At 37.4% G+C, this 19988-nt stretch overlaps 1 protein-coding gene across 1 annotated transcript in view; it reads right to left on the reverse strand.

The window, feature by feature from the left end:
- PDCD6IP (programmed cell death 6 interacting protein) overlaps positions 1–19988 on the reverse strand; it is a 93876-nt gene that overhangs the window by 49334 nt on the left and 24554 nt on the right. The window contains 6 exon segments of the mRNA XM_032409056.1: positions 1721–1898; positions 3996–4119; positions 5142–5364; positions 13820–13936; positions 16205–16305; positions 17925–18078. Of these exon segments, the coding sequence (XP_032264947.1) occupies positions 1721–1898; positions 3996–4119; positions 5142–5364; positions 13820–13936; positions 16205–16305; positions 17925–18078 (897 nt within the window).

Genomic DNA, 19988 nt, shown 5'->3' on the forward strand with positions numbered 1-19988 from the left:
AACTTCTAAATGCCCCAGACTGCTATCTGACTTGCTATACATACTGCATTTTCCAGGGTTTGTCTTCTCCCTATCAAGACAATTACTTCTTGCTGCTTTCATGTACATGTGATCTTAAACAACACTCTCCACTTTTTTCTCCCTTTGTCTATCTACTATTCTAACATCCTTTCAAGTGCAACACCAGATAACAAGCTTGCTTGACCCAATAATCAACAAATTTTAAAGGACTATAAAGCATTCTCTTGAATAAAGTCTATGACCTTAAGAGCAGTGTCGGTCAAATATTAATGGGCACACAAATCACCCTGGGATCTTGTTAAATGCAACTCCTGATTCAGAAGGTCTGAGATGGGGTCTGAGATTCTGCTTGTCTAGCAAGCTCAGCACAGCAAGGCTTTGGTACTGATATATAACAGCAATTCTATTTGCTTTCAATTTTCTGATTATTGACGACATCTACATAGATGAGGTTGGTAACACTGATGGTGTACTTAATGTAGAACCCCTCATGAATCAGATTCCCCAGGCCAATACTGCAGTAAGTTTTCATTTAAGTTTCCTGACCTTTTTCAATAGCCAATATGCCACCACCACCATCACCGTATCATTTAGTATAATCGCAATGATCCTTTTAAAGGGTGATCCTTTTTAAAAAAAAAAACCCAGGAAGTAAATATTCTCATCCCCACGGTTCACACTGTCTTAAATACAGATGACCCTTGAATAATACAGGTCTGAACTTTGTAGGTCCACCTACAAGTGGATTTTTTTATAGTACAGTATTATAAATCTATGATTTTTATGATTTTCTTTGATTTTAGTAACATTTCCTTCTCCTAGCTTACTTTACTCTAAGAATACAGTATATAATATATATAACATACAAAATATGTGTTAATCAACTGTTTATGTTACCAGTGAGGCTTCCAAAGTCAACAGTAGGCTATGAGTAGTTATGTTTGGGGGAATCAAAAGTTATACTCAGCTTTCTGACTGCATAGAGTACTTAAGTACTCTACCCCTGTCCCAAAGTACTTGGAAATGATGTAAATATAATATCCCCTGAAAATTAACTGAAAAATTAAAATATCATAGATTAAAGCACTGACAACAGAAGTTACCTAAAAGACATGACTCCTAAACTGGCAAAAGTCAATATAACCATTTTGAATATATTTATCATTACAGGAAGAAATGAATTAATGAGGGGAAAGAGGTGAAGGCACAATAAAAAATAACACTGTCAAACAGTTGACTTTAGCCAGAAAACTTTAGTGTTCCATTCCTATTGATAAAATGCCCTCTCTACTAGAAAATGGAAGCAGTGGACTTACAAAATATTTGATGGCCTAACTTCCTTAGTCTGATTCCACGTTTACCAAGAAATCTAATCTTTCATAGAAAAGAAATCATTAGTTATGAAGGCTCTGAACAGTTTGTATGATAGTAATTTCTCATGGTATATCAATAGTACATCATGGTCACATGAGTTTCATTAATGTGCATTTATATACCCTTAAGACATGTATGAACCTATTCTCATTCAATCAGAATTCCTCTTGAAGCTGAAAGGCAGCTCTGGGCCACATTAAGTTCATCAGGATGGTGAGTATTACCCTACAAAACCCAACAGAAGAAAGCATCCAGTCCTAATCTCTGCTGGACACCAAGGGGTAAAACAGTTTTTACTTGAAAAAACAAATCTCTTAAAACATACCTCATCTAGGATTTCTCTATTTCTCTGTAGCAGTTCAGGTAGCTCTTTGATCAACTGATCAACAGTCTGGATGCCTCCCTGTTCAATCACAGACGTGGACTTAGTCAATATAGACTGAGGTACAGTATCTCCAGATATATCTTCAATTGCTGCTGGAAGATTAAGGGAAGCTAACACCCTGAAAAAATGAGATACTGTGTCATCTAGAGGTCTAAGTCATCTTTAAAACATTAATCTCCTATATATCCTAATCAATAGCAATGGAGTTAGCACTCCAAAAAAGTGATTACCCTCATCAATGGAAAAACAGAACAAAGATAAAGGGGGAAAAAAAAGAAACAAAACAAAACAACAAAAAAAAACCCAGAAAATCGGTGATTGATAAAATTAAAACAAAACTATTAAAAAATTAAGTTCACAGTTCAGAATTAAAAACCAAAAAAGTGAGGCGCCTGGGTGGCTCAATCGTTATGCGTCTGTCTTCCGCTCAGGTCATGATCCCAGGGTCCTGGGATTGAGCCCCATGTCGGGCTCCCTGCTCGCCGGGAAGCCTGCTTCTCCCTCTCCCACTCCCCCTGCTTGTGTTCCCTTTCTCACTGTGTCTCTCTCTGTCAAATGAATAAATAAAATCTTTAAAAAAAAAAAAAAAGTAAGAAATATACATTAAAAAATACTAGCTACCTTGCGCTCACAGCTCAAACTTAACTTCTCTCAGTCTAAGTAATTAAAAGTCAAAATTCAGGGGTGAATTGTGGGTGGCTCAGTCAGTTAAGTGTCTGTCTTGCATCAGGCTCCTTGCTCAGCAGGGAGCCTGCTTCTCCCTCTGCCCTTCTCCCTCTGCAGCCCCTCCCCCCCCCACTCTTGCTTGCTCTCTTTCTCTCTCCCTGCTGAGCAATAAATAAATAAAATCTTAAAAAAAAAAAAAAAAGAAAGAAAAATCTCAATGACATATATCTAACAAAGGACTTGCTCTAAAATACATAAAGAACATGAAAAACTCAATTTAAAAAAATGAGCAAAAAATTTCAACGGACACTTCACATAGGATATATAAATGGCTAATAAGCACATGAAGAGTTACTCAACACCAGTAGTAATCACAGGAATGTAAATTAAGCCACAATGTGATATTGCTACACACACACTAAAATGAATAAAAGCGAAAAGACTGACAATACTAAGTGCTGCTGAGGGTACAGAGTCCCCAAAAAGCATGGGTGGGAATATGAACTGGAATAACCACTTTGGAAAACAATCTGGCTATTCCGCATGAAGTTAAGCATACACCAAACACACAACTCAGCAATGCTAAGCCTAGGTATTTACCCAAGAGAAATAAAACATGTCCACACAAGGATTTGTGCATCATGCTCAGAGCAACTGAAATGTCCACCAACAGTGGGCTAACAAACTGCTATTTAACCATAAAATGAAATACTGCTCAGTAATAAAAAGGATCAAACTGATACAACATAGATGAATCTCAAAAACATGCTAAGTGAAAGAAGTCCAACACATTCTGACTATATACTGTGCTGTATGTACTGTGCTGCGTACTATATATACTGTAGCAATACTACAATGTACTATATACAGTAATGTACATATAATGTAATACACATGCTATAATAATTACATTTATATTGAACTGTATAAAAAGTAAAACCAACCTAGAGTGGCAGGGAGCAGACAACAGTGGCTAAGGGCCAGGGGAAGAAGGACTAAAGTGAAAGAGGAATCAATTTTTTAGGGTGATGGAAATGTTCTCTATCTTGATCATGGTGGTGGTGGTTACATGGGTATGAACATTTATCAGAAAGAACTGAACTATACACTTAAAATAGGTGTATTCTGTTGCATTTTATTGAAAATTATACTTAAGATATTTTAAAAACCAACGAATTATTTTTTTAGCCTTAATCCACCAGAAACAAAAATTGGTTCAGAATACTGAATATACCATGTATCTTACCTTACAAGTTCATTTCTACTTCTCGTTTCCCTCAAATAAATATCCCCAAAAATGCAAATTAGTAGTCAAAAATTCGCACTTTGTTTCAGTAATCAAACTTATCCCAAATACATTTGCTAGGGCTTAATAAATATAATATCCACAAGAAGTACATATGTGTGTGTATTTGCTATTTCACATATTCTTGACATTCAGCTCCGACTCAGAAAACTAAAGTGTTCATAAACTATTTAGTTATAGAACAATCAAACAGAAAACATTAGAACTTTAAAGATACATTTATGAAAGTTAAGCTCTACCTACCCATTTGCCAAAGTGGTGGCTTCTCTCATTTGAGCAATTGATCTGTTAACCAAGTCGGCTTTCCTCTGATTATAGGCGGCCAATGACTGCTGCACTGACACAGGAACCATGTTCTCAAACAAATCTAAAATGAAGAATGAAAATTGACAAAATTTCAAGACAAAACTCCATCTGTAGAGTGAATGCTCATATTCCCTTTCCAATATTCACATAAAAAGTCTACAAATATTTAAAAATCAAAACCAAATCACTATTAAAAGTACAATAATGAAGAGAATTTTTACATCACTATATTCAAGGACAATGACAATGAAAGCTTTTTCTTTGAACTTAATTTTCTTAACTTTTTAAGATGTGTTTGTCATTAACATAAAAAGATCTTTGGTAAAGAAGACTTAGGCATAAGAAAATACACTGTTCATTTGTTCATTAAACTGATTAAGCCTAGAGTGCCATGGTTTGATTTCTAGTTCCTTCCACCACTTTCTAGCTCTGCAACATTGGGCAAATTACTTAAGCACTCTGTGCATCAATAACCTCATCAGTCAAATGGGGATAACAATAGTACCTATCTCATGGGACTATTGTAAGAATATGGATTCTGAGCTACTGCCTGTACTTAAAAGAGTCCCTGGCACATGGTAAATACATCTTGTTTGCTAAATAGAAATATGTAAGATAATCACCCTTTCCCAATAAATCAGAGTATTATTCTTGGGATCTCAGCTAGAGACTACTATACATTGAATATATCTACAATATCCAAGGATAACGTTTATCTCATACCGTAACTTCGTAAGTTTATAGGTTTAAAGTCATATTTATGAATGTTCATTTTTAATGGCAGAATCTTAAATAATATAACAAATGTGAACAAAATGACAAATGCTTAAAGTCTATCATTACTCATAGTTTCAAATTCTCTGACTCTGCTGTATGCATATACTTCATTACCATTTACTTTCCATCTTGAAATTTCACTATAGATAAAACACTTCATATTTATTCTCATATTCATTAACATGAATGCAAATCATATTCAAAGCATACAACAGCAGTTATATGATTTTAGCTACAAAAAAAAAAAACAGATTAAACTGGGGAAAAGATGAGTAAGATTAAAGTGTATCTGAATACTTGACATACCAGTGAATTTCTGGCTGATGGGTACACTGACTGGGGTAGATTTCACAAGTGTGGCTTTGCCAATAGGGTCTAGATCTTTAAGGTCTGGAACTCGATCATGATAAATGAAGTCATTATCCTTCCTTGCTGCAGTAAGGGCACGGCCGATTTTGTCAGAAAAATCTTTCACATTGACATATTCATCATAGCGAGATGCCACTGTTTTAATCAATTCTGCTGCATGCTAAAGAGAAAATGTTAAAAAAAATTTTTTTTTCTTTTTCTCAACCAAGGACCTAAGCATTGGTTTTTCAAAACAATCTTTGAGGACTTGCATTTCCAGGATTGTGGTCAACAGAATAACCTAGAAATTATCCCATCACAAAATACCAAAATATCAAAAATAAAGAATAAACCTAGCAGGCATCCCTCTAAACACGTAAGTGAATTACCAAGAAAGTTAAAGAAATCCATGGGCCAGTAAGTATAAACTGACACTGAGGGAGGCTGGCTGTCAAATATTTCTGTAACTCAAAGGACTAGCAATTAAAACACATTAAAAGTGGAGTGCCTGGGGGCACCTGGCTGGCTCAGTCATTAAGCGTCTGCCTTTGGTTCAGGTCATGATCCCAGGGTCCTGGGATCGAGCCCCACATCGGGCTCCCTGCTCCATGGGAAGCCTGCTTCTCCCACTCCCCCTGCCTGTGCTCCCTCTCTTGGTGTGTCTGTCTCTCTCTGTCAAATAAATAAATAAAATCTTTAAAAAAAATAAAAAAATTTAAATAAAAGTGGGGTGCCTGGGTGGCCCAGTAAGTTAAGCATCCGAATCCTGTTTTCAGCTCAGGTGGTGATCTCACAGTGGTGGGATTGAGCCCCGCATCAGGCTCCACGCGCAGCAGGGAAAACTGCTTCTCACCCTCTCTTCCTCTCCCTCCCCTTCTGCCCCTCTCCCAGCTTGTGCATGCACTATTTCTCTCTCTCTCTCTCAAATAAATAAATCACACACACACACACAACGAAGCATGTTATCTCAGCATCGATAGGAATTTTTTTTTAAAAAGGTCTACCCTCATAATTCATAGATGAGCATATGCCTCACATAAATTTAGGGCTCAAATTGCATTACTTAGGTGGTTTCATCATTAGTAACATCAGATAAAATAGGCGATAAAGCCAAAAGCATCATTAGGGATAAATTCAGTACTCAATGCTTACCATCTGCCAATTTGCCAGAAAGACATAAAACTTCTTATATTTTACATTTAATAAGTCTCTATGTATATAAACAATTATAATGAGAAACTGATAAATCTACCCCTCATTAGAGTGGAAGATTTTAACACTCCTGTCTCAACATGACAGACCAAGTAAACAAAAAAAATTATAAGATTATAGAAGATTTGAAAAACACAATTAATGAGTTTGATTTACCAGACACTGAGAACCTTGGACTCCACAATTAGAGAATATATAATATCCTCAGACATACAGAGAACATGTATATATAGTAGCCACAGGAGATAAAGCAAGTATGAAACACCAAAATTATAGAAATACAAGAATGGTTCAAGAATACCTACTTATATAATTCTCCAAATAATAAATTTAAATTTTAAAAAATCAGATTATCTCCATAGATGCTGAAAAAGCATTTGATAATATTCAATATGCACCACTGATATTTTTGAAAATCTTAGTAAAATCAATATAGATATCCAATTCCTTAACATGATAAAGTTTTAACCCCCAAAGCTAACATACTTAGCAGAAAAATATAAGAAACATTCCTAGAGTCAAAATAAAACAGTATCAACAATCGTAGAATATGTCAAAACAACTAGACAAAAAAATGAAATCAGACATATAAAATTTAGAAAACAGAAAAAATGATCATTTACAGGTGATGTATTTGTATACCAGGAAAACCTAAAAAAAGTCAACTAAACTATTGTAAATAATGACAGAGGAAGCTTAGATGCAAAATCAATAGAGCAAAACAAAAGCTACATCTTCAATGTAAACTAGGAGACAGAAATGTACAAATTTAAATCACTTTTCACATTTTATTTGTAAATACGTGGCCAAATAGCAAAGTTAGTACTAGAGCCATAAGACAGAATGAACACACTGGAATAAAAAGGGACTGCTAAGGCCCCCCCGCCAATGAGTGGAACCGACTTTAAGCAAATCTGAAAACGATGAAAATGGAATGAGGTAACAAGTGCCAACAGGTGATAAAGGTAAAGCCAAATGGCCCATGTCAGCCACCAGGGGGTCACAGGAAAAACCCGAAGCGCTGAGGGGCCTCATCCCAAGAGGGAACTGCTGAGAGCAAGAGGCAGATTAATCAAAGGCAGAGAGGCTGGAGGAAGCAGACAAGAGGAGTGAAAAGCGGGGAGAAAGAAGAAAGGGGGTGAGCACTCAGAAAAGGCCAACAAAATAAACTCTCAAAGCAGACGCCACCACCCTGCAAAGCAAAGGCTGTGAGGAATTCAGCGAAACACAGATCCCGAGGTAAGAGTCCTTCCTCAACCAGACTAGGCTTTGAGAGCCAAAGAAGCGAAGCTAAGGAGGGCGCGCTTACACAAAGAGGCTTGGAACACTATCAGGCACCATTCCCCCACTCAGGAGCCTCTTGCTATTCTTCTATTAAAATCAATCTCATTCAAATACAAGTATCTGATACGGCATCCCATCTGCCTCAACACAAAGAAACCAAGAGGAAAAGGATGAAAATGAGCATATAACTAACTTTTCAAAAGGTAATGAACATTCACCAAAGAAATGTTGTCACAAAACAGATGAAAACAGCATGCTGAAAAAACTAAAATAAACTAAAAAAACTTAACGGTATAATCAGAGTATCAAAAGAACACAAAATATGGGGCACCTGGGTGGCTCAGATGGCTAAGCATCTGCCTTCGGCTCAGGTCATGATCCCAGGGTCCTGGGATCGAGCCCCACATCGGGCTCCTGGCTCAGCGGGGAGCCTGCTTCTCCTTCTCCCTCTGCCTCTCCCCCTGCTCATGCTCTCTCTCTATCTCTGTGTCTCAAATGAATAAATAAAAATCTTTAATAAAAAAAAAAGAACACAAAATATGAACAGAGGACCAGATGGCTGAGACAACAGTGGGTGAATAGCAGATAGCAAGAGAATGTGGAACAGGAACAGAACAGAACTCAGGCAAGAAAATGAAGAAAAACTCAAAATCATTTTTGAAAAAACTGAAATATTTACACAAGTAACAAAAAAGGGATAACAGACATCACAGACATCGTTTAAGAAACATACAAAACAAGAAAGTGAGGGAAATTCAATATGGCAGTCAGAGAGAGGGAAGCCATTTACAAATTAAAGATTTGTAAGACACATCAACCAAATGCAATGTGAAGACCTTCTATGAGATTTGCACAGACCAACTGTGAAAAAACAGTATAGAAAAAATCCGGGAAAACTATACTAGGTTTGGATAATATCACATTACTAGTGGGGCGCCTGGGTGGCTCAGGCGTTAAGAGTCTGCCTTCGGCTCAGGTCATGATCCAGGGGTCCTGGGATCCAGCCCCGCATCTGGCTCCCTGCTCAGCGGGAAGCCTGAGTCTCCCTCTCCCACTCCCCCTGCTTGTGTTCCCTCTCTCGTTGTGTCTCTCTCTGTCAAATACATAAATAAAATCTTTAAAAAAAAATATTACATTACTAGTATTAATTATTAATCAGTATTAATTTTGCTGGGTGGGATGACATTGTAGCTTTAGGGTTTCGTTTTGATTTTTAAGACTTATCTATTAGAGATACATAGTAAAGTACTTAAGGATGAAATATGTGAAATACTCCAAAAAAATAAGAGGGTAAGGGAAATAAATGAAACACAAATAGCAAAATACTGATAATCACTGGAGCTGGGCAATGGATATTTAATGACTCATTACTTTATATATTTTTTTCAAATTTTCCATAATAAATATTTAAATAAAAGAAAATTCAAATAGAAGCATAAACAAAAAGAACAATCAGGAAAATTTAAAAATGAGAGATGATGATACCTATCAGGCATTAAAACACTCTAAAGAGTCCATGACTAAAATGGTATGGAACTGGAACATGAACAGATAAGCCAGTGAAACAGAATAAAAAGTTTAGAAACAGACCCAAATATATATGACACATTTAGTGTGTGATAAAGCCAGAATCTCAAATCAGTGGAATAAGAAAGTCACTGTAATAAATGGTTTGGGGATAAGTCATTTGGAAAAAGAAAAACTAGATCTATACTTCACATATCAGGATAAATTCGAAGTGGATCAAAGATCCAAGTATAATATATAACAAATTATAGATGTATTATCCTTTTATATCAGCAATCCTTTTATTTCTAGAAATTTAAGGTATACCTGTTGCTATGGACTAAACTCTTCACCCTGCCCTCAAAATTCATATGTTGACGCTCTAACCCTCAAAGTAATGGTACTTGGAGATGGGACTTTTGGAAGATTATGTTTAGATGAGGCCATGCGGGCAAAGCCCTCATGATGGGATTAGTGCCCTTTCAGAGGATGAACCAGAGAACGTGCTCTGCCCCCCCCCCCACATTCGATGGAAGGACACAGAGAGAAGATGGCCAACAGTCTGCAAGCCAAGAAGAGAGCTCTCACCAGAACCTAACCACACTGACACCCTGGTCTCAGACTTCCAGCCTCCACAACTATGAGAAAATAAATTTCTGTTGTTCAAACCCTCAGTCTATGATTATGGAAGCCAGAGCCAAGACACCTGCTGAAATAACAAAATGCCATGTGTACATAATTATTCACTGCAGTATTACTTGCAGCAAATCTTGGAAATACACAAGTATCCAGCAATAGGGGACAGCAATAAACTGCTGTTTATACAATGAAGTACACCTCAGCTCTAAAGAAAAATAAGGAAGGTGTCTCTATTGCTGTATTATTATCATGCATGCTGCCGAAGCGAGCACTCTATTGCTATATTAAAATAGGGAGAGGGCGCCTGGGTGGCTCCGTTGGTTAAGCGACTGCCTTCGGCTCAGGTCATGATCCTGGAGTCCCAGGATCAAGTCCCGCATCAGGCTCCCTGCTCAGCAGGGAGTCTGCTTCTCCCTCTCCCGCTCCCCCCTCTTGTGCTCTCTCTTTCTCTCACTCTCTCTCTCAAATAAATAAGTAAAATCTTTAAAAACAAATAAAATAAAATAAAATGGGGAGATCTTTAGGATACGCTGTTACATGATTAAAGCAAGACACATAGTACCTCATATGTAAGAATGGGGAGAGTTAAGAACATGCATTGTGCGTATTGTGTATGCATGTGTATGTATTTGCTTGTATTTCAAAGACAAAAAATACTGAAAGGATTAAATGAGAATCTAATGGAAATTAACCACTGGGGCAGTGGGAGAAAAGGACAGAGGGAACAGGACAGTTGGGAAACAGAGAAAGGGTGAAGTGTACACCTTTATATGTACCTAATTTTCCCAATTTTTATTTCAAAAAATTTCAAGCCCACAGAAAAACTGAAAAAACAGAACAAGGAGTAACAATAGACCCATACTTAGGTTCAACAAGAGTTCTCAATTTGCCATATTTGCTCTTATCACTCTTTCCCATATATACACTTACATGTACTTTTTTTTTTTTTGCAGGATCATTTGAAACTAAGTACATCCATAAATACATAAGCATACATCTGGTAAGAACAATCTCCTTAATATCTACAAACTACTATCACAACTAATAACAAACAATACTTTCACAGAATCAGTTTTACTAGCTCCCTCATTAATGAAGTATATCTAATACACATTCATTCTACAGAGTCACATTTTTGTAACTATTTTTATGTCTTTTTGAAAACTATACTTTCTCTGCACTAGAGATTCCACCAAGATAATCAAGTGTACAGCCTTCTGGAGCCAAATAAAGGGCACCATCCAGGAAGGACAGCTCATAAGCCCTATGAGCCCAGGTACAATTTCTCTTGCCCCAAAAGTAAATCCCAAGCAACAGTCTTACCTTCACTGCTATTTTATCTATTGTTTTGATTTTCCTGACTCTGTGGATTTTGATTTTGTTTCTTGTTTGCTCATGACCAATGTTTCTTTTCCCCATTGCTGACAGCAATGACTGAAAAGCTAGTTTCATGGGGTGACCATCTAATGATCTCTATCAGGTTCATGGGGTACTCTGAGCCATAGACTTCAGAGAATATGACTCATTGGTCATCTTTTTCTATTTGTTCTGTTTACCTATTTCTGAGCTCAAATCAAGTAAAAAAAAAAATCTCACACACGGCAAGAGGAACAGCCCTTTGAGATATGAATTAGTGTTCATACTCCATGTTAACTTTTGACCTATGACTAAAGCTAAAACTGAAGTCACAAACTCTTATGTGTCTGTAACTGAAAAAAGTCTTTACCTCTCACTGTTCAAGTTTGAAACAGTTTCCTTTTTCCAGAGGGGATTTTAAATATTAAAATTTCAAAAAGAACTCTTATGTGACTGGTTTATAGACATTAAATAAGACCTTACTTGAAACTAATAGTCCTGGAATTCCCAGAAAATAATGTAACTAAACTTCTAATACTTTAAATATGTTAGCCTGAAAAAAATCCTTCCCATAGAAACCACTTTTTCAAGAAGCATTTTTATGTGGGGCGCCTGGGTGGCTCAGTCGTTAAGCGTCTGCCTTCGGCTCAGGACATGATCCCGGGGTCCTGGGATCGAGCCCCGCATCGGGCTCCCTGCTCCGCGGGAGGCCTGCTTCTCCCTCTCCCACTCCCCCTGCTTGTGTTCCCTCTCTTGCTGTCTCTCTCTCTGTCAAATAAATAAATATTTTTTTTAAAAAAAAGCATTTTTATGTAAAAATATAAGTTACTGTAATCAAAGTAAACTCTGGACAAATGAGATTATGTTTGAATATCTGTATTTTATTAGGAAGTACACCTCTCTCTGACTTTGTCCGTGTGAAGAATAAGCATACATTTTCTTTTTTATTACTTCGGTTTCAGGGCACCTGGGTGGCTCTGTCAGTTAAGCGTCTGCCTTTGGCTCAGGCCATAATCTCAGGGTCCTGGGATTGAGCCCTGCTCAGCAAGGAGCCTGCTTCTCCCTCTCCCTCTGACCCACACTCATGCTTGCTCTCTCACTCTAGTGCACTCTCTCTCTCTCAAATAAATAAATAAAATCTTTAAAAAAGAAAAAAAAGACTTGGGTTTCTTGCCCCATGAAAAGACTAATCTGAACTTCCCAAATGATATGTGCAGAATATCTTCTAATATCCAGTCCATATTTAAAGTTCCCTAACAGTCCTCTTCCTACCCTCTGTTCACCAATACTCAAAATACAAACAACTCATATAAACAGCCCTTGCCTGTTTATATGAGTTGTTTGTATTTTGCCTCTGCTGTGAAATTGACCCAGATGTCACAAGTTTCTAACAGCCCCAATGCTGACAGTATGGACAACTGCACAGAAGATACTCTGCTGTATACAAAATCTATTTATATATACAGTTGACCCTGTACATCACAGGGGTCAGTGGCAAATACCCTGCAACACAGTCAAAAATCCGCTATAACTTTTGACTCCCCAAGAGCTTAACTACTAATAGCCTACGGTTGACCAGAAGCCTTACCCATAAAATAAATAACACATATTTTGTATGTCACATGTATTTTATATTGTACTCTTACAATAAAGTAAGCTAGAGAAAAGAAAACGTTACTAACAAAATCACAGAGGGGCCCCTGAGTGTCCCAGTCAGTTAAGCCTCTGACTCTTGACTTTGGCTAAGGTCATGATCTCAGGGTTGGAGATGGAGCCCCACATCTGGGCTCCACACTCAGCGGGAAGTCTGCTGGAGATTCTGTCTCTGTCTCTCCCTCTGCCCCCCAAAATAAATAAATAAATCTTAAAAAAAAAAAAATCACAGAGAAGAGACAATACACTTACAGTACTATAAAATATCTGTGTTTAAATGGACCCACACAGTTTAAACCTGTGTTGTTGAAGGGTCAACTGTATTACCACTGTCCTTCTCAAGCTGTGGAACTGTATGTCCCAATTCAAAGGTCAGGCCACAAGTTAAGCACTGCACAACCATTCTGAAGGATGGTAATTTAGATTATTTTATATTAAAACAAACATGAATGGGGCGCCTGGGTGGCTCAGTCAGTTGAGTGTCCAACTCTTGGTCTCGGCTCAAGTCATGATCTTGGGGTCGTGGGATCGAGTCCTGCATTGGGCTCCACAATCAGTGAGGAGTCTGCTTGAGATTCTCTCCCTCCCCCTCCCTCCCCCTCACACTCTCCCCCTCTCTAAAATAAATAAATAAATAAATAAAGTCTAAAAAAGAAAAAAGAAAAAAAAACATGGTGGGGCACCCGGGTGGCTCAATCCATTAAGTGTCTGCCTTCAGCTCAGGTCATGATCTCTGGATCCCTGCTCAGTGGGGAGTCTGCTTCTCCCCCTCCCTCTGCCCCTCTCCCCCACTCATGCTCTCTCTCAAATGAATAAGTAAAATCTTCAAAAAGCACCCAGCAGGTAAACCCTAAAGATAAAAAGAATCACTTTTCTCTTGATAGGGGCAATGAGTGGGAAAGGTTTTTATGAGCAAACTTGGGAATCTCACTAAGGAAAAAAACAGAGAGCCAAGTTACTTAAATATTTATTTCCAAGAGACTCACCTGTAACCTTGCAATCTCTTCTCCAAATTTCTTCTGCTGTTTTGCCAGGATAGACTGGTGGTACTCAGCATTGGCCTGCATGATACAGTGCTTTGCAGCCAAGACAGGGAACACCTCCTGGAAATAAAAATACTGACCAGGGGAGAGTCCAACCACACAAACCACCACAAACAACATGGGATGCAGGAAGAAAAAGGAAAAGGAGACGGAAATTAGAATCACCCCATTAATGGTTTAGAGATAGGTTAGTCATTAGGTGTAAACAGAGAAGACCACATGATTTTGCAGGAACTGAATTCGATGAATTCAATTTTTTCTTCCACTTAAAATTAAGGGGTTTTTTTTGAACTGTTAAGTGAAGCCAATTTAAATTTGTCTTCAATTGAGCCATGAAGTCAACATTTTGTTTACAAAGAAGAAAGGAAAGCATGTATTAGAAAGGGAAGGAAAACAGACATTCACAGAGGAATACCAGGCACAGGGCTTTAGAAGCTTTCTTATGAGTCCTTACCCAGCCCTTAAGAGTTAACTAAACCACCATTACTCACATATACTAATGAAAATGCTCTATAGCTGACTGTTTCCTCATGTTTAAAAGACAAAAGACAGTAAATTAAGTTCCCACTTACATTTAAATCCTAAGAGACTTTTTAATAAAGATGATTTCTAGCCATATAAAAATTTAGTATAAACACTAACATTCAGATCATATACTCAAAAACACATAGCAAACAGACAAATGCACTAAGTTAATATTTAACATGATAAAGTGTTATTTTTGCCCTAATTTGTTTTGAAGAAAATTCCATCAAAATTAGTTTTAAAAGATCCAAACACATGAACCAGAGAAGCACTTATATCAGTAGATGGTCTTCCAAAATGTCAAATCCTAGCCTGCAACCTCGCTATTTTTAGGAAGTACATGACATATGAAATCCAAGAAATTTACTAGGCAATCACGGTCTAGACAAAAAAAATAAGACAATCAAAAACTCAAGTACTACCTGATATGCCTTCCTGTCTCCCAGTGAATAATTTCCTAGCTTCCTGGATCACTACTTGCAGATATTCCAGTTTTATAACTAGAATATGAAAATACCTTATGAGCTTTATTAATTAAAAGGCAAAAAAGACATCTAAATCTCAAACTGTACTCATGCCAGTTCAGTTCTCAAGGTAAGGCTGGAGCAACTTGGTATTTAAACAGGAGATTTTCAAGGAATACCAGAAATGCTGCAGAGGTAGTTTCCAAGTCTTTGAAGGTGACATTCTTCTCTCCGTGACACGACTGAACTAATGGCCCAACAGGATGTAACGGTACACTGTGCAGCTGAACATGAGGTCTTTTAGATGAAAAAAAGGTGAGAGACGATCCCAAGGCTCTTTTCAGGAGTAACAGCATTAACATCCAAGAGTCCTGGGCAAATTTCTACTGATCTCTTGGTGTATTTTAAATCTCCAGGAATTCCTTCACATGAATTCCTAATTCTCCGACTAATTTGTGCTGTTGACATATTTACATGCTTTTTTACTTCACTACAAAATTGTCTGCAATTTCATAATTTACAAAGATTCCGGAATGACTTATAAGTCAATAAATTCTCCTACAAAAAGATCATGTAAAAAAAACCATATGCTATTATACAGATAAAACTAATTACCTGAACATTTCTGAAAGAGTAGTTGAAACATACAACATTTCACTCAATCTGTAAACTCCCTTTTTTTACCATTCTGAGTTTACTTGTTAGCCTAATCATCTGCTTTGTCATTTACAAATGATCATCACTGACTAGTCTTTTCAAATGCCACTTCGGAGAAGTTTACATTAAAATAATACTTCCTGTGATGTGTGGTTTAAGATGGCTGTTTTCCTTAGCTGTACAATAGCAGCCCAATTTTCTATCCCTGTTGGCAAAACTTAATTCTAATCAAAATATTAGATGAATGTTTTCTTTTCCTTTTGTCTTTATGTGTTTTTGTGCTTTAAGACTCATCTTTAAGAAAACAGGACAATAATTAAAAGTGTGACTAATCAACATGCTCAACTATTCATGCTTGTACCAATCACCAATGAATTAGAACTACACAATGCCTTCATGTGGTAAAACTACTGGAAACAGAGGTTCAAAAATTTCCAGAAAGAGTTTTAGCTTGGGAAAACAAATTTAGTAAAGAGTAGAGACAAAGGCATCCCCTAAATATAAAAGAATTTTTCATGCATCTTAAATAAAAAAATTATTTCTACATATTCTCCAAATGCCTCTCCTAAAATTTCAAGTTTTTTTATGAAACATAATTTTCAACGCACCTTCTTAATACACAAAAACATCCAAGTATTTCCACATGCAAAATAACCAAGTGTTTACAAAAACAATAACTGACCTTGGGAAGAGTATCTTTGTACTGACACTGTTTAAAAGCATCACCAAAGTAATCTGCAGCCTGATTAGCCAATTTAGCTATGATGGCATCTTTCATTTTATCTGGAATAAAATATTAAACGACCACTATAATTAAAATAAATATAAAATAATCTAATATATCATGATAACTTAGTATAAACACTGACATCACAAGTTTGTACATTTGTCTAAAAAAAATCCTTATTGATGAATTCAATTCTTCCACATAAAATTTAACCAATTCATAGGCAAATCCAGAGTCAGAAAATAGATTAGTGGTTGCCAGGGGCTGGGAAAAAAGGGGAATGGTGAGGGGGTTTGGAGTTTGTTTTTGGGGTGACGATAATGTTCTAAAATAAGGGATAGTGCGGGGGCGCCTGGGTGGCTCAGTCGTTAAGCGTCTGCCTTCAGCTCAGGTCATGATCCCAGGGTCCTGGGATCGAGCCCCACATCGGGCTCCCTGCTCAGCAGGAAGCCTGCTTCTCCCTCTCCCACTCCCCCTGCTTGTGTTCCCTCTCTCGCGTGTCTCTCTCTGTCAAATAAATCTTTAAAAAAATAAATAAGTAAATAAAATAAAATAAGGGATAGTGCTGATGGTTTCAAAACTCTGAATATACTAAAAAACAAAGAATTGTAAATTTCAAAAGGGTAAATTTTATTACATATGAATTCTATCTTATTATAAGCTGTTATTTTAAAAGAAAAAAAAAAACTATTCCAGTTCATTTTGCTTCCACAAGATGAATGCTCTCTTATTTTCAATTTCTCTGCACTTTCATATTCAGACCATATCCCAATCTCTCATACCAACTTACATGCCTTCTAAGAATTGTTTTTATTGCCTCATTCACAGGGCCAGAGACTCTGCCTAGATTCTCCTTCTTATTAATTACACCTAGTTTAGAGGAGATCTCTTCAAAGAAAACTCTTCTTGACTAATGAATCTAAAATTAGCATGACTCCCCCTATATCCTTACCCAGAGCCAGGCCACCAGGCATTATCACATAATCTCTCTTATTCTCTTTATACCAATTACCTCTCTTTAAAATCACCTTGGCGGGGCGCCTGAGTGGCTCAGTCGGTTAAGTGTCTGCCTTCGGCTCAGGTCATGATCCCAGGGTCCTGGGATCGAGCCCCGCATTGGGCTCCCTGCTCAGCGGAGAACCTGCTTCTCCCTCTCCCTCTGCCTGTCACTCTGCCTAATTGTGCTATCAAATAAATAAAATCGTTAAAAAAATAAATAAAAATAAAAAAATAAAATCACCTTGGCTACTTAATTTCTTGCTTATCATCTTCCCCACCCTAAAAATGTAAGCTTGCTGAAAGTAAGAATCTTGCTTGTCTGCAACCTCTATCTAGAGCCCAGAGCAGTGACTGGCACACAGTAGGTACCCAATAAACATATGGTGAATGAATGAATTTTTGACCCATTACAAACCTACATAAATACTATTCCAGAGTTTAGTGTTTTAAGACAATAGCTATTTCATAAAATGCTTCAAACACAGTCTACGTTCATAAATGTTTATTTGTACCACCTTAATTTCAGAAAAGGAAAGCAGAAAATTTTCAGTAACCCATGTGTCAAGTTCAAAGAGGAAAGCTCTACATTGAATATATTATATTCTAATCACCTTCCTATTTAAAAGCTTATTACTTCTTTTTACATGCAACAAAATGGAGGAAAAATTAGAATTACCTCTTGTGGCTTTTAAAAAAAATACTTCTTGGGCCTGTGCCAACATAATAAGACTGAGGGTCCCAACAGTATCTGGAGATATGTCCACAGTAGGCTCTCGATTTAAGGCAGATAAAACTGTCTCTTTAATATGTAAAAAGGCACCACTAGCAAACTAGAGGGAGGAAAAAAAGAACTTCTTTAAAATCTACAGAACTCAGCCAAGACTTAATTTTCTACTGTTACACACAAATCATTTCAAATGTTAATTTAGTTGAACAGTTACTATTTTTAAATTTTTGTACTGTTACAGTTCTAAAACCATCTGACCTACAGACAATAAGGGTATTTTTCTAAAATGCTATACAGTTAACAGAAGATTTAATAAAGATTAAAAGTACACTACAGCAGGGGCGCCTGGGTGGCTCAGTCATTGAGCGTCTGCCTTCAGCTCAGGTCATGATCCCAGGGTCCTGGGATGGAGCCCCGCATCGGGCTCCCTGCTCCGCGGGAAGCCTGCTTCTCCCTCTCCCACTCCCCCTGCTTGTGTTCTCTCTCTCGCTGTGTCTCTGTCAAATAAATAAAATCTTAAAAAAAAAAAAAAAGTACACTACAGCAAAAATACAGTAACTTTAGAGAACAAATTGGTTAAACTATTTTTAGATATACTTCCTCAAGACTAACATAAGAATAGAGGCAGGGATAAAATATTATTAAAATGCATTTAGTACTAAAATGATTTTACTTTGGTCCCAAACAAATTCATCTGTCAAATAATTAAACATGCTGTACTTAGGGAAAACCTCAAATAGTACAGGTACCTAGTCCTCTGAAGAACAGCATTACTATCCACTGCTAATGATTTCTATTTGGCTTTCAAAAGTCCCTGGTGAAATGTTCCCCACCAAATTTTTTACTCCCAATTATATTTTGCTGAAGTTAACACAAAAATAACTGCTTTTAATAAAGAAGATGTGGTGTATATATATATATACAATGGAATATTATGCAGCCATAAAAAAACGAAATCTTGCCATTTGCAGTGACATAGATGGAACTAGAGGGTATTATGCTAAGCAAAATAAGTCAATCAGAGAAGTCAGACATGTATCATATGATCTCACTGATATGAGGAATTTGAGAAACAAGACAGAGGATCATAGGGGAAGGGAGGGAAAAATGAAACAAGATGAAACCAGACAGGGAGACAAACCATAAGAGACTCTTAATCTCAGGAAACAAACTGAAGGTTGCTGGAGTGGTGGGGGGTGGGAGGGATGTGGTGGCTGGGTGATGGACATTGGGGAGGGTATGTGCTATGGAGAGCGCTGTGAATTGTGTAAGACTGATGAATCACAGACCTGTACCCCTCAAACAAATAATACATTATATGTTAATTTAAAAAAATAACTGCTTTTATGAAACAAATGATCCTGGGAAAAAGAAAGACATCAGTCTGGGATTAAAAGGTGTGGGTTATAGAGAGATGCTCTGCAGAGATAACTCAAGGTTAACTGTATTGAAAGTGAAAATCACTAAATAAATAAAATCTTCTAAAAAAGTGGGGGGGGGGCGCCTGGGTGGCTCAGTCGTTAAGCGTCTGCCTTCGGCTCAGGTCATGATCCCAGGGTCCTGGGATCAAGCCCCGCATCAGGCTCCCTGCTCCGCAGGAAGCCTGCTTCTCCCTCTCTCACTCGCCCTGCTTGTGTTCCCTCTCTCGCTGTGTCTCTGTCAAATAAATAAAATCTTAAAAAAAAAGAAAAGAAAATCATGTTTTCTGCAATCAGGAAGTATCGTAAAATTAGAGCATCTGCAAGAGGTGATGACCTGACCTTGCTCAACATACTAAGAGAATCACAGATTAGGAGAGCAAAGGATCCAGTCTCTCTCACAAATCTTGGAACTGGAGGCCCACAGAGGCTATTAAAGAACATAGCCAAGGGCACACAACCTCTTGGTGGCAAACAGCCTATCACCCCTCGCTTTCCATCACACTAGGTGACCTGCTGTGAATCGCAGAAGGGACTCACAAAATGGAATGTTCTCAGTAACTAAGAATGCCCTCTAAGATATCACATGCCAATT

Source organism: Phoca vitulina, unplaced genomic scaffold, assembly GCF_004348235.1.
Source record: "Phoca vitulina isolate PV1807 unplaced genomic scaffold, GSC_HSeal_1.0 scaffold10, whole genome shotgun sequence".
Lineage (NCBI taxonomy): Eukaryota > Metazoa > Chordata > Mammalia > Carnivora > Phocidae > Phoca > Phoca vitulina.